The sequence below is a fragment of the Leuciscus leuciscus genome (genome assembly GCF_965113295.1).
Source record: "Leuciscus leuciscus genome assembly, chromosome: 15".
NCBI classification, from domain to species: domain Eukaryota; kingdom Metazoa; phylum Chordata; class Actinopteri; order Cypriniformes; family Leuciscidae; genus Leuciscus; species Leuciscus leuciscus.
This window is the reverse complement of record NC_138739.1, coordinates 351,314-365,968: the sequence shown is the minus strand read 5'-3', so window position 1 is coordinate 365,968 and position 14,655 is coordinate 351,314. Positions and strand designations below refer to the sequence as shown.

Here is a 14,655-nt window from a genome sequence, read left to right as displayed (position 1 = left end):
TTTTAGGAGGAGGGACTTTTGAAGGTGGAGACAAATTCAAACAAAGCATGTAAATGAGTATACAGGTTAAGGAACCTTAACCTTAACCTTAACCCCCCCCCCCCCAGACCGGCAGTCTCAATCCAATCAGCATAACCACTCAAATGATCCAATCAGCCTGACGGTATCACCCATATCTTCACATGATCACAGAGACAAAAGCACAGCTGTACATTGAGCTTACTGGGCAGGAAATGCATAAGGGCAAAGGATGAGGGTGAGAGTCTCAGGAATTGACTCATTTAGAGAACAAAGGAAAACCAGGTCGGGCAGGAATATCTTGCTGTAAACTCAATAATCACTTTCTCAGTTTATATACTATCTAAATTAAAACCTCAAATGCTAAAATCAGTATTCTTCACCGTGATGTTATGTAAGGAAGCATATCTGAAAACATATTCTTAAATTTTAACCCTTCAGTCCCCTCTTTGAGAGTTCTTAAAATAACTCTCACAAAAATACAGATTTAGACACATAAAGTTCATTCTTGTAACTGGTGTAAGTTACAGGCACATATAACTTGCTCTGTGTTGTTCATCTGTAATTGCATGCTGACACAGAAACAAAACATGCAATTTAGGGTCCGTGAATTTCTCTGCGTTGTGTATTTTTCATTTTCTTTTGTGATAGTTCGTTCAGCAGTGGGTCTGGTTGTCTTCTTGAGGTTGGGGCTTCATACGCAGATGAGAAGGTCGTTGCATATGGATCTCGGAAAAGACATTTACATTTTACATTTACATTTAGTCATTTAGCAGACGCTTTTATCCAAAGCGACTTACAAAGTAGGACTAGATTAAGCGAGTCATCATGAAGAGGCAAAAAACAAAAAGCAGCGCAAGAAGTGCTCAAGATACAAAGTTCAGGCATTATTCAGAGTAGCATAAGCCCGATAAGTGAGGTTTAGAGGGAAAGGGGAGGTTTTTTTAATTTTATTATGAGGTTAAGTGCTCACGGAAGAGATGGGTTTTCAGATGTTTTTTGAAGGTTGTCAGGGATTCTGCATTCCGGATGAGGGAGGGGAGAGCGTTCCACCAGCATGGAACTGTGAATGAGAATGTTCTGGAAAGTGATTTTGTGGCTTTCTGGGATGGAACCACAAGACGTCGCTCGTTGGCCGATCGTAGGCTTCTGGTAGGGATGTAGACTCGTAGGAGTGAGTGAAAGTAGGAGGGAGCTGAGCCTGTGATAGATCTGTAAGCAAGCGTCAATGCCTTGAACCTGATGCGAGCAGTGAGAGGTAGCCAGTGCAGAGAGCTGAATAGAGGAGTGACGTGGGCCCTCTTTGGCTCGTTGAAGACAAGACGGGCTGCAGCATTTTGGATCATCTGTAGGGGTTTAGTTGCACATGCTGGAAGTCCGGCCAGAAGAGCATTGCAGTAGTCAAGCCTAGAAATGACCAGGGCCTGGACGAGAAGTTGTGTTGCATGCTCAGTTAGGAAAGGCCTGATCTTCCTGATGTTGTGCAGTGCAAACCTGCATGATCGAGCTGTCTTTGAAGTGTGATCTGTGAAGGTCAGCTGGTCATCAAACGTTACTCCAAGATTTCTCACCGACTTTGATGGGGTGATTGATGATGACTCTAGCTGGATAGTGAAGTTGTGCTGTAGAGACGGATTGGCAGGGAGGACGAGAAGCTCAGTCTTTGCCAAGTTGAGCTGCAGGTGATGTTCCTTCATCCACGTCGAGATGTCTGCCAGGCAGCTTGAGATCCGTGCAGCTACTGTGGGGTCATCTGGTTGAAACGAGAGGAAGAGCTGTGTGTCATCAGCATAGCAGTGGTAGGAGAAGCCGTGTGCTTGTATGATGTGTCCCAGTGATGTGGTGTAGATGGAGAAGAGGAGGGGACCAAGAACTGAACCCTGGGGAACCCCTGTGGTCAGTTGATGTGCTCTGGATACCTCGCCTCTCCATGCGACTTTGAATGACCTACCTGTGAGATAGGACTCAAACCAGTGGAGTGAAGTTCCTGTGATGCCCAGTGATGAGAGGCTGGACAGAAGGATCTGATGATTCACAGTGTCGAAGGCAGCAGACAGATCAAAGAGCAAAGACATCAAGTTTTATCTGCACACTGTAAGACAGAAAACAGAAAAACAGAGAGCAGTATTTCTTCAAAACACTACGGTTGTAGCAGTTTAAACACTATGGTTCTATCGTTTTCAGAGTCTACTGTTGTCGTTTCATTCTTTCCCTATTTCTTAATTGATTTGACACCTATGGACCAGTGAGGTAAGGATGGACTAAATGGGGAAAGGCCTATGAGGTTGTCTTCACCCTGGATTGGCCCCCGACGGCTGTTGCGTCAGTTCTTTCCAGGGCCCTCACTGAACCGTGTCCTATTCTGTCCCTGTGTTGTGTACACACTGTACAGTGTGTGAGAAAATTGGCACATTTTCATTCTCCAGTGAAACATCAGTCTTAATAGACATCATATAGAGCATGGAGGTCTGATTGTAGTGTTCTGCAGTGTAACATTTATGGCTGTGAGTTTTCTGAATGTCCCCCAAACAAAGGCTGTGACAGTCACTTTCCTTTTGTTCTATTAAACAAAAATAAGTCTTTCATCTTTGTTGTGATTTACTGGGGAAATTAAGCACTCACAGCCTAAATGGTTAACACCGTATCAAGTTGCCCCACGAGTTTAACGAGGAGGGGAGGGGCTGCTTTAAAGTAGCAAACAAATGTAGTAAGAGCTGCATAACATTGTTAACTTGTCTTAAGTTATTTTTGTTTTTTCTACATTCTTTTCCAAAATGTCCGTGCTTGCCACAGTAAGAACAACTGGCTTCTCTAGGACATTTGCGTTTCTGTTTCTCTGAATTGACCTTAAAAGTAGCTGCTGCAATTTTTACTCTTGCCTTTACATCAGAGTCTCTTTCCCAAGTAGCTAACTTGTCCAAGTTGCTTTGCAGGGTTCTACTGGACCATGTTAGTTCTAAGTAAGGCAAGGCCTTTTTATGTTCTGACAGAAGACCCTGAAACCATGCGCGAACTAGGGGACCATTATCACGTAGCACCTTTTCTGCAGTATCTGCAATTCCACTGTATACTGCAACTACCTGACAGAACCTCTCAGTATATTCACTCACAGTTTCTTCTTTCTCTCGTACACAATTGGTAATTTTCGACCAGTCCACTTTCGGTCCAACAATGTCCTTTAACACTTTCAGAACTTCCTCTCTCAATTCATCTTTACTGGCTTGTTGCAGTTCAGAATTGTTTACAGCACTTTCAAAATCATTGAATTCTGACTCAGTCAAGATCTGTGATATTAGCTGAGTGACTTCAGCTAGAGTCATATCATAGAGCCGCATCTTTTTGGACAACTCTCTCCTAAACTCAGAAAAATTTCTTTGCACTGATGGCAAACTTTCAGCAATTCTCTCGATCTCTTTAGGACCTAAAGATGTTTTGACTGCTTGTGGCTGCAATATGGGGGTTGCAAATTAAACTGTATGAACACCTTTTCCCTGAGGCTTTTGTCTAGCTACGCACACTTCAACTGCATTTACATTTGCATTGACCTTGTCCTCTATACTATCAAAAGACTGTAAATCAGGATAGCTTTCATCTGACTGTTGGTCTTCTAAATCACATTTGGTTGAGGCTTTGTTATGGCCCACCTTTGTCTTGAGACAGGACATGTGAGTCTGCAATTGTTTGTTCTGATCGGTTAACTTAGCAATAAACTGATCTTGTTCTTGTGCAATGGATAAGCTAAATTCTCTGTGACAACAGATAATGGCTTTGACATCGTTCTTGCGAATACTTTCTCCTAGTACCTTCTTACAATCTTCAATTGTCCACACTCTGTCTGCATCAATGCCAAATTTCTTTGTTAAATTCAATCTGACTTTCTCAGTCACGATGGAGTCCATGTGCTCTGATAACAAAGACTTGAATTCACTATCTGTCCAAAAAGGTGTAATCTGTCTAGTACTTTTCCTAAACATTTTGTGAATTTCTGTTACCACAAACAAACACTAAAAAAAAAACTTCTCTCTACTGTCTTGCAAACAGAGGGTACAATCTTATTAGCACATGAGGCTAAATCTAATTCTAAAGCTAATTCTCTAGCTTACAGATAGGTCTTCTCTAGCAAGAGCATACACACAATATTAACATGTAACTGTTAATCTTCCCTGCCATCAACAGAGGATCAATTTCATCTCTAAAAGAAAACTTTTTAGAGGCTTATCTTTAGTTAACCAAACTCTACAGCTGTTTGTTAACTACTTCTCTGAACGGCGCAGAGGAAAACATTTGTACTGGTCTGCATTGGTTCTTTGAATGGAGTGAGAACTCACCGAATCGTTGGTTGTACAGAAAAATTTCGTCTGGAACTCAGTCAGCTTTGTTGAGATCTTTGAGCTTGAAGTTTCAAGATTCAGTCTGGAACTCAGTCAGGCATTGAGATCTTTTTGGAGCTTGAAGTTTTCAATCTGGAGGAAGCTGGAAAGATTCAGTCTGGCAATCTTTGTCAGATCTTTTGTTGAGCTTGAAGTTTCAAGATTCAGTTCTTTGAGCTTAAAATTCTTTGAGTTTCCTTCTCCATCCGGGTCACGGCACCATCTGTTGTAAAGTTTTCTTTCATCGAAGCAGAGACCAGTGAGACAGTTGGGATCGCGTTCAACAGAAGTTATTCTTTATTGAGAACTCCTCTGTACGCGGCTGTAGAAACTTCCAACATGATCTAACTCAAACATTATACATTTACAGTTATATACCTTCCAAGGGGGAGGGACTTTTGGAGGTGGAGACAAATTCAAACAAAGCATGTAAATGATTATACAGGTTAAAGTAACACCCTAGACTGTGAGGGTCTGGCCAATCCTAATTCAATCAGCATAAGGCTCCAAGAGCCATTTGGGTCCGAAAGCCATTTGCAGAACAAAAGGTGAGATCCTCAGTGAAAGTCATTCAACCTAACTATTCAACGTCTGGGCTCCGAAAGGTGAGAATCAAGTGATCTGACTCATTTAAAACACAATAGAGAAAACAGGTCTGGCAGGAATGGAGACTCTTGCTGGAGACTCAATAATCACCTGAAATCAGTCTACTAAATTTTATCAGTTTAGATACTATTGCAGTGGAAAAACTAAATTAAACATTTAATAAAAATGTAATCCAACAGTTGTTATGAATCGTTATCACTGTCCTGTGTTCTCATTGGTTTAGGCTCTGTTGTTATGAATCGTCATCACTGTCCTGTGTTCTCATTGGTTTAGGCTGTGTTGTTATGAATCGTCATCACTGTCCTGTGTTCTCATTGGTTTAGGCTGTGTTGTTATGTATCGTCATCACTGTCCTGCGTTCTCATTGGTTTACCCCCTGTTGTTATGGATTGTCATAACTGTCCCGTGTTCTCATTGGTTTATGCTCTGTTGTTATGTATCGCCATCACTGTCCCGCGTTCTCATTGGTTTATGCTCTGTTGTTATGTATCGCCATCACTGTCTCGCGTTCTCATTGGTTTAGGCTCTGTTGTTATGTTTCATCAAAACTGTCCCGCGTTCTCATTGGTTTAGGCTGTGTTATGTATCGTCATCACTGTCCTGCGTTCTCATTGGTTTACCCCCTGTTGTTATGGATTGTCATAACTGTCCCGTGTTCTCATTGGTTTATGCTCTGTTGTTATGTATCGCCATCACTGTCCCGCGTTCTCATTGGTTTATGCTCTGTTGTTATGTATCGCCATCACTGTCTCGCGTTCTCATTGGTTTAGGCTCTGTTGTTATGTTTCATCAAAACTGTCCCGCGTTCTCATTGGTTTAGGCTGTGTTATGTATCGTCATCACTGTCCTGCGTTCTCATTGGTTTACCCCCTGTTGTTATGGATTGTCATAACTGTCCCGCGTTCTCATTGGTTTAGGCTCTGTTGTTATGGATTGTCATCACTGTCCCACGTTCTCATTGGTTTAGGCCGTGTTGTTATGTATCGTCATCACTGTCCTGCGTTCTCATTGGTTTATGCTCTGTTGTTATGTATTGTCATCACTGTCTCGCGTTCTCATTGGTTTAGGCTCTGTTGTTATGTTTCGTCAAAACTGTCCTGTGTTCTAATTGGTTTAAGCTCTGTTGTTATGTATCGCCATCACTGTCCCGCGTTCTCATTGGTTTAGGCTGTGTTGTTATGAATCGTCATCACTGTCCTGTGTTCTCATTGGTTTAGGCTCTGTTGTTATGGATCGTTAAAACTGTCCCGCGTTCTCATTGGTTTAGGCTCTGTTGTTATGAATCGTCATCACTGTCCTGCGTTCTCATTGGTTTAGGCTCTGTTGTTATAGATCGTCATCACTGTCCCGCGTTCTCATTGGTTTAGGCTGTGTTGTTATGAATCGTCATCACTGTCCCGCGTTCTCATTGGTTTAGGCTCTGTTGTTATGTATTGCCATCACTGTCCTGCGTTCTCATTGGTTTAGGCTCTGTTGTTATGGATCGTCAAAACTGTCCCGCGTTCTCATTGGTTTAGGCTCTGTTGTTATGTTTCATCAAAACTGTCCCGCGTTCTCATTGGTTTAGGCTCTGTTGTTATGTATCGTCATCACTGTCCTGCGTTCTCATTGGTTTAGGCTCTGTTGTTATGTTTCATCAATACTGTCCCGCGTTCTTATTGGTTTAGGCTGTGTTATGTATTGTCATCACTGTCCTGCGTTCTCATTGGTTTATGCTCTGTTGTTATGTATCGTCATCACTGTCCTGCGTTCTCATTGGTTTAGGCTCTGTTGTTATGGGGTGGTAGTGGCACAGTGGATAAGACACATGCCTTTGGTGTGAGAGACCCGGGTTCGAATCCACTGTGAGACACCAATGTGTCCCTGAGCAAGACACTTAACCCCTAGTTGCTCCAGAGGCGTGCGACCTCTGACATATATAGCAATTGTAAGTCGCTTTGGATAAAAAGCGTCAGCTAAATGAATAAATGTAAATGTAAATGTAAATGTTATGGATTGTCATCACTGTCCCACGTTCTCATTGGTTTAGGCCGTGTTGTTATGTATCGTCATCACTGTCCTGCGTTCTCATTGGTTTATGCTCTGTTGTTATGTATCGCCATCACTGTCCCACTTTCTCATTGGTTTAGGCCGTGTTGTTATGTATCGTCATCACTGTCCTGCGTTCTCATTGGTTTATGCTCTGTTGTTATGTATTGCCATCACTGTCCCGCGTTCTCATTGGTTTAGGCTGTGTTGTTATGAATCGTCATCACTGTCCTGTGTTCTCATTGGTTTAGGCTCTGTTGTTATGGATCGTTAAAACTGTCCCGCGTTCTCATTGGTTTGGGCTCTGTTGTTATGAATCGTCATCACTGTCCTGCGTTCTCATTGGTTTAGGCTCTGTTGTTATAGATCGTCATCACTGTACCGCGTTCTCATTGGTTTAGGCTGTGTTGTTATGAATCGTCATCACTGTCCCGCGTTCTCATTGGTTTAGGCTCTGTTGTTATGTATTGCCATCACTGTCCTGCGTTCTCATTGGTTTAGGCTCTGTTGTTATGGATCGTCAAAACTGTCCCGCGTTCTCATTGGTTTAGGCTCTGTTGTTATGTTTCATCAAAACTGTCCCGCATTCTCATTGGTTTAGGCTCTGTTGTTATGTATCGTCATCACTGTCCTGCGTTCTCATTGGTTTAGGCTCTGTTGTTATGTTTCATCAAAACTGTCCCGCGTTCTTATTGGTTTAGGCTGTGTTATGTATTGTCATCACTGTCCTGCGTTCTCATTGGTTTATGCTCTGTTGTTATGTATCGTCATCACTGTCCTGCGTTCTCATTGGTTTACGCTCTGTTGTTATGGATTGTCATCACTGTCCCACGTTCTCATTGGTTTAGGCTCTGTTGTTATGAATCGTCATCACTGTCCCGCGTTCTCATTGGTTTAGGCTGTGTTATGTATCGTCATCACTGTCCCACGTTCTCATTGGTTTATGCTCTGTTGTTATGTATTGCCATCACTGTCCCGCGTTCTCATTGGTTTAGGCTGTGTTGTTATGAATCGTGATCACTGTCCTGTGTTCTCATTGGTTTATGCTCTGTTGTTATGTATCGTCATCACTGTCCTGCGTTCTCATTGGTTTATGCTCTGTTGTTATGTATTGTCATCACTGTCCTGCGTTCTCATTGGTTTACGCTCTGTTGTTATGGATTGTCATCACTGTCCCACGTTCTCATTGGTTTAGGCTCTGTTGTTATGTATCGTCATCACTGTCCCACATTCTCATTGGTTTAGGCCGTGTTGTTATGTATCGTCATCACTGTCCCACGTTCTCATTGGTTTATGCTCTGTTGTTATGTATTGCCATCACTGTCCCGCGTTCTCATTGGTTTAGGCTGTGTTGTTATGAATCGTGATCACTGTCCTGTGTTCTCATTGGTTTATGCTCTGTTGTTATGTATCGTCATCACTGTCCTGCGTTCTCATTGGTTTAGGCTCTGTTGTTATGTATCGCCATCACTGTCTCACGTTCTCATTGGTTTAGGTTCTGTTGTTATGTCTCGTCAAAACTGTCCTGTGTTCTAATTGGTTTAAGCTCTGTTGTTATGTATCGCCATCACTGTCCCGCGTTCTCATTGGTTTAGGCTGTGTTGTTATGGATTGTCATCACTGTCCCACGTTCTCATTGGTTTAGGCTCTGTTGTTATGTATCGTCATCACTGTCCCACGTTCTCATTGGTTTATGCTCTGTTGTTATGTATTGCCATCACTGTCCCGCGTTCTCATTGGTTTAGGCTGTGTTGTTATGAATCGTGATCACTGTCCTGTGTTCTAATTGGTTTAAGCTCTGTTGTTATGTATCGCCATCACTGTCCCGCGTTCTCATTGGTTTAGGCTGTGTTGTTATGAATCGTCATCACTGTCCTGCGTTCTCATTGGTTTAGGCTCTGTTGTTATGTATCGTCATCACTGTCCTGCGTTCTCATTGGTTTACGCTCTGTTGTTATGGATTGTCATCACTGTCCCACGTTCTCATTGGTTTAGGCTCTGTTGTTATGTATCGTCATCACTGTCCCACATTCTCATTGGTTTAGGCCGTGTTGTTATGTATCGTCATTACTGTCCCACGTTCTCATTGGTTTATGCTCTGTTGTTATGTATTGCCATCACTGTCCCGCGTTCTCATTGGTTTAGGCTGTGTTGTTATGAATCGTGATCACTGTCCTGTGTTCTCATTGGTTTATGCTCTGTTGTTATGTATCGTCATCACTGTCCTGCGTTCTCATTGGTTTAGGCTCTGTTGTTATGTATCGCCATCACTGTCTCACGTTCTCATTGGTTTAGGTTCTGTTGTTATGTCTCGTCAAAACTGTCCTGTGTTCTAATTGGTTTAAGCTCTGTTGTTATGTATCGCCATCACTGTCCCGCGTTCTCATTGGTTTAGGCTGTGTTGTTATGGATTGTCATCACTGTCCCACGTTCTCATTGGTTTAGGCTCTGTTGTTATGTATCGTCATCACTGTCCCACGTTCTCATTGGTTTATGCTCTGTTGTTATGTATTGCCATCACTGTCCCGCGTTCTCATTGGTTTAGGCTGTGTTGTTATGAATCGTGATCACTGTCCTGTGTTCTCATTGGTTTATGCTCTGTTGTTATGTATCGTCATCACTGTCCTGCGTTCTCATTGGTTTAGGCTCTGTTGTTATGTATCGCCATCACTGTCTCACGTTCTCATTGGTTTAGGTTCTGTTGTTATATTCCGTCAAAACTGTCCTGTGTTCTAATTGGTTTAAGCTCTGTTGTTATGTATCGCCATCACTGTCCCGCGTTCTCATTGGTTTAGGCTGTGTTGTTATGAATCGTCATCACTGTCCTGCGTTCTCATTGGTTTAGGCTCTGTTGTTATGTATCGTCATCACTGTCCTGCGTTCTCATTGGTTTACGCTCTGTTGTTATGGATTGTCATCACTGTCCCACGTTCTCATTGGTTTAGGCTCTGTTGTTATGTATCGTCATCACTGTCCCACATTCTCATTGGTTTAGGCCGTGTTGTTATGTATCGTCATCACTGTCCCACGTTCTCATTGGTTTATGCTCTGTTGTTATGTATTGCCATCACTGTCCCGCGTTCTCATTGGTTTAGGCTGTGTTGTTATGAATCGTGATCACTGTCCTGTGTTCTCATTGGTTTATGCTCTGTGTTTATGTATCGTCATCACTGTCCTGCGTTCTCATTGGTTTAGGCTCTGTTGTTATGTATCGCCATCACTGTCTCACGTTCTCATTGGTTTAGGTTCTGTTGTTATGTCTCGTCAAAACTGTCCTGTGTTCTAATTGGTTTAAGCTCTGTTGTTATGTATCGCCATCACTGTCCCGCGTTCTCATTGGTTTAGGCTGTGTTGTTATGGATTGTCATCACTGTCCCACGTTCTCATTGGTTTAGGCTCTGTTGTTATGTATCGTCATCACTGTCCTGCGTTCTCATTGGTTTACGCTCTGTTGTTATGGATTGTCATCACTGTCCCACGTTCTCATTGGTTTAGGCTCTGTTGTTATGTATCGTCATCACTGTCCCACATTCTCATTGGTTTAGGCCGTGTTGTTATGTATCGTCATCACTGTCCCACGTTCTCATTGGTTTATGCTCTGTTGTTATGTATTGCCATCACTGTCTCACGTTCTCATTGGTTTAGGTTCTGTTGTTATGGATTGTCATCACTGTCCCACGTTCTCATTGGTTTAGGCTCTGTTGTTATGTATCGTCATCACTGTCCCACATTCTCATTGGTTTAGGCCGTGTTGTTATGTATCGTCATCACTGTCCCACGTTCTCATTGGTTTATGCTCTGTTGTTATGTATTGCCATCACTGTCTCACGTTCTCATTGGTTTAGGTTCTGTTGTTATGTTTCGTCAAAACTGTCCTGTGTTCTCATTGGTTTAGGCTCTGTTGTTATGTATCGCCATCACTGTCCTGCGTTCTCATTGGTTTACGCTCTGTTGTTATGGATTGTCATCACTGTCCCACGTTCTCATTGGTTTAGGCTCTGTTGTTATGTATCGTCATCACTGTCCCACGTTCTCATTGGTTTATGCTCTGTTGTTATGTATTGCCATCACTGTCTCACGTTCTCATTGGTTTAGGTTCTGTTGTTATGTTTCGTCAAAACTGTCCTGTGTTCTCATTGGTTTAGGCTCTGTTGTTATGTATTGCCATCACTGTCCTGCGTTCTCATTGGTTTAGGCTCTGTTGTTATGTAACCATCACTGTCTCGCGTTCTCATTGGTTTATGCCCTGTTGTTATGGATTGTCATAACTGTCCCGCATTCTCATTGGTTTATGCTCTGTTGTTATGTATCGTCATCACTGTCCCGCGTTCTCATTGGTTTAGGCTCTGTTGTTATGAATCGTCATCACTGTCCTGCGTTCTCATTGGTTTAGGCTCTGTTGTTATCAGTGTTGGGAACGTTACTTTAAAAAAGTAATTAGTTATAGTTACTCACTGCTTGTTCCAAAAAGTAACTGAGTTAGTAACTGAATTACTCTATAATAAAAGTAACTCGTTACCAGGGAAAGTAACTATTTGCGTTACTGTTTAAAAAAAAAAGTTGCTATATGTCAAAGAATTTGGATTTTTTGAGCAGTTTTCACAAGTCATTTGAAATGAATAGAACAGACAGGTGTTTGTACATAACTTTCTATATTTATTGCACGTCGACAGACAGCAAGAGGTTTATCCTGCACTTCAAGCATTATCTTTGTAAGAAAAGTAAACAGTTACACCATATAAAGTGCATTTAACTCTGCAAATTAAGTCAACCTCTCTCAACTTTTTATTAAAAGTTTTATTAATAAAGTAAAGGCATTGAACCAGTTTATTTGCAGTGCACTGACTGTGCACATTATATAACATTATATATGTTTTATATAATTAGTTTATTAATTAAATTAATAAAAAGACAAAAAGGCCTTTGCTTTACAAAAAGACCAAAAAGAAATTTGCTAAATTTCACATTAGCCTAATATATTTGTTTTCCTTGAAATTTTAATTAGCAGTAACTTAAACACTTTGCAGTCTGAATGTCTGTATAAACAAAATTACGGATTATGTTTTTATATTTCCACTGTTCGATTACGTCCGCGCCTCACACACACACACACACACACACACACACACACACACACACACACACACACACACACACACACACACAAATGTAAACACGTTGCAAATTTTCGATCGCACCCGCGCCTCTCTCTCTCTCTCTCTCTCTCTCTCTCTCTCTCTCTCTCTCTCTCTCTCTCTCTCTTACTCTCACTCTCTCTCTCGGTTCAGTACAAATACATGTACCGTTCCACCCCTATATAGTTCTTGCCTTTGACCTCAATGAATTTGAAGAAGTGCTTATATCTCCACCTTGAAAATGCCAACTTTTCATCGGATTGCTCCTGCGCCATCTCTGCTGCTTCATTGAATTTCTGTTTAGCTGGTGTGTGTATGTGGCGCGTGTGCTGGCATGTGTGTAAAAACATGGGCTCTGATTGGCTACCATGAAACACATGACTCTGCCTTAGCCAATCATAATCGCTTACCTTGTTATTAACCCACCTCCTCACTCGCTGTCTGAGCCAGGGATGCGTTCGGATTACACAGTTTATTTAATCAATGCATAGTAACGCACTGCATTTAACGTCCAGTAATGTTAACGGCGTTGTAACGACGGGAAAAGTAATTAGTTAGATTACCCCGTTACTGAAAAAATAACGTCGTTACCTAACGCCATTCTTTTAAACGGTTTGGTTATTCCAAACACTGGTTGTTATGGATCGTCATCACTGTCCCACGTTCTCATTGGTTTAGGCTCTGTTGTTATGGATCGTCATCATCGACAAGGAAGTTGTCTGGCTCTGAAAGGAAGGGCCTGATCCTGTAATACTGTAATTTTCCAGATGTGCTGGATTTAGAGTGGGTTTCTCTTTTAGTAAAGAGAGAGAATGGGAGAAGGAAGTTTGTGTGAGGTGGATCTGGTCACCACAGACCCAAATCTTCTCAGCTGTTGCTACTGTCATATGCTGCACTGTCTCTTCATGTGGCACATTATGTTTGGCACATTGTATGGGTCACTATATCATAACAAGGTAATACAATGTGTAATCAAGTGATGACTGATTAACAGTAATGTAAATGCTAAATGTCCTAATACCTGTTGATACTACAACAATGCAGAGCATATGCTCTTAACCTTGCAGTTTTTCACATATCATGCAAGACTCAATTTCTCTATTTCTTTGCACAAAACTCTCCAGAAAGTGTAATTTAATGGTTTATTTTTCAAATAAAATTCCAGAGGGGGGCATACCCCCGGACCCCCCTAGGGAGATCCCCCCCACATAATAAATCCCAATTTAACCCCTGCTGATAATGGTCAGATAAGTATGATTTAAATCATGCTAATGCAATTCCACTAATGCCAACATAATTTTGGAGTCTATTTAAAAGAATGTTGTGGTCAATAGTGTCAAATGCAGCACTAAGATCGAGTAACACTAATAGAGAGATACAACCACGATCGGATGATAAGAGCAAATCATTTATAATGGTTTATTTTTTTATTTATTTTTTACCATTTATTATGGTACGGTCTAAATCCTGATTGAAAATCCTCGCAGATATCATTTCTCTCTAAACAGGAACATAGTTGTGAGGATACCGCCTTTTCTAGTATCTTTGACAGAAAAGGTAGATTCGAGATCGGCCTGTAATTGACTAATTCTGTACGATCAAGTTGCGTTTTTTTAACAAGGGGTTTAATCATAGCCAGCTTAAAGGTTTTTAGTACGTATCCTAGTGAGAAAGATGAATTAATTGATTTGATTTGCTGAGCATTGTATTAACCTTCTCTTAACCTTTACTCCAAAACACACTGACACTGCCTGTTGAAATTGTTTTAAAATCACATCTTACCTGGAGTCTCTGTTCCTGATATGGTAAGAAGTCTGAGGCTGTAGTTATAGTTAAGTTCTGCTACTGAGGAAATGTCTCATGAAAAAGTGTGTTGTCAGAAAAAAGTGTTCTCAGAAATGTTGAGAAAGGTTGGAGGGGAGGTGGCCCAGTGGTCATTGCCCATTAGACCTTGAAATGCTTTCTGGCAGTATACAATCATTTTTGGCATTATACTGTGTTTGTGTGGCTACAGTCCCAGGGCTGAATTTTTGTCCCAGTCCGCCCCTGCATATAGGCCTAGAATATACATTATATTCTGTATCAGATTATGTTATCTTATATCCCACCTGGATTTAATACATAAGCAAATATAGCAGACAATATAATCAGGGCATGGAGGCGCCGGCGCGATCACTTGCATTGCACGTGAACTGAAGCTCATCTCATAAATGAACCAAAACTCAGCGTATAGGCTACATGCCTCACAGACATGAGAAATATATCCTATATAACTATAATTAGTTATAGTTACTCACTGCTTGTTCCAAAAAGTAACTGAGTTAGTAACTGAATTACTCTATAATAAAAGTAACTCGTTACCAGGGAAAGTAACTATTTGCGTTACTGTTTAAAAAAAAAAGTTGCTATATGTCAAAGAATTTGGATTTTTTGAGCAGTTTTCACAAGTCAGTTGAAATGAATAGAACAGACAGGTGTTTGTACATAACTTTCTATAT

At 41.4% G+C, this 14,655-nt stretch overlaps 2 protein-coding genes across 6 annotated transcripts in view; both read right to left on the bottom strand.

Moving 5' to 3' along the window:
* The window catches only part of LOC309475795 (uncharacterized protein), a 115,890-nt gene extending 101,817 nt beyond the window's left edge, over positions 1–14,073 (bottom strand). For all 5 annotated transcript variants that reach the window (XR_014197854.1, XM_082138701.1, XM_082138700.1 and 2 more), the window contains exon 1: positions 13,940–14,073. The gene's annotated coding sequence lies outside the window, so the exon portion shown is untranslated. The remainder of the gene's footprint in view (positions 1–13,939) is intronic.
* LOC309475046 (uncharacterized protein) lies at positions 116–5,816 on the bottom strand. Its single transcript, XM_082137653.1, has 2 exons — positions 1,970–5,816; positions 116–1,771 (listed from the first exon to the last, which is right to left on the bottom strand). The coding sequence occupies exons 1-2, from the start codon at positions 2,091–2,093 to the stop codon at positions 972–974; spliced, it is 924 nt and encodes a 307-aa protein (XP_081993779.1). The 5' UTR covers positions 2,094–5,816; the 3' UTR covers positions 116–971.
* Positions 14,074–14,655: the final 582 nt, after the last annotated feature.

Excerpts from the sequence above, each read along its gene's own strand:
- LOC309475046 (XM_082137653.1), bottom strand. The coding sequence starts at position 2,093 with ATGTCTTTGCTCTTTGATCTGTCTGCTGCCTTCGACACTGTGAATCAT. Across the intron at positions 1,772-1,969 it reads GTTTGAGTCCTATCTCACAG|ATGACCCCACAGTAGCTGCA; the intron begins GTAGGTCATTCA and ends CGTTTCAACCAG.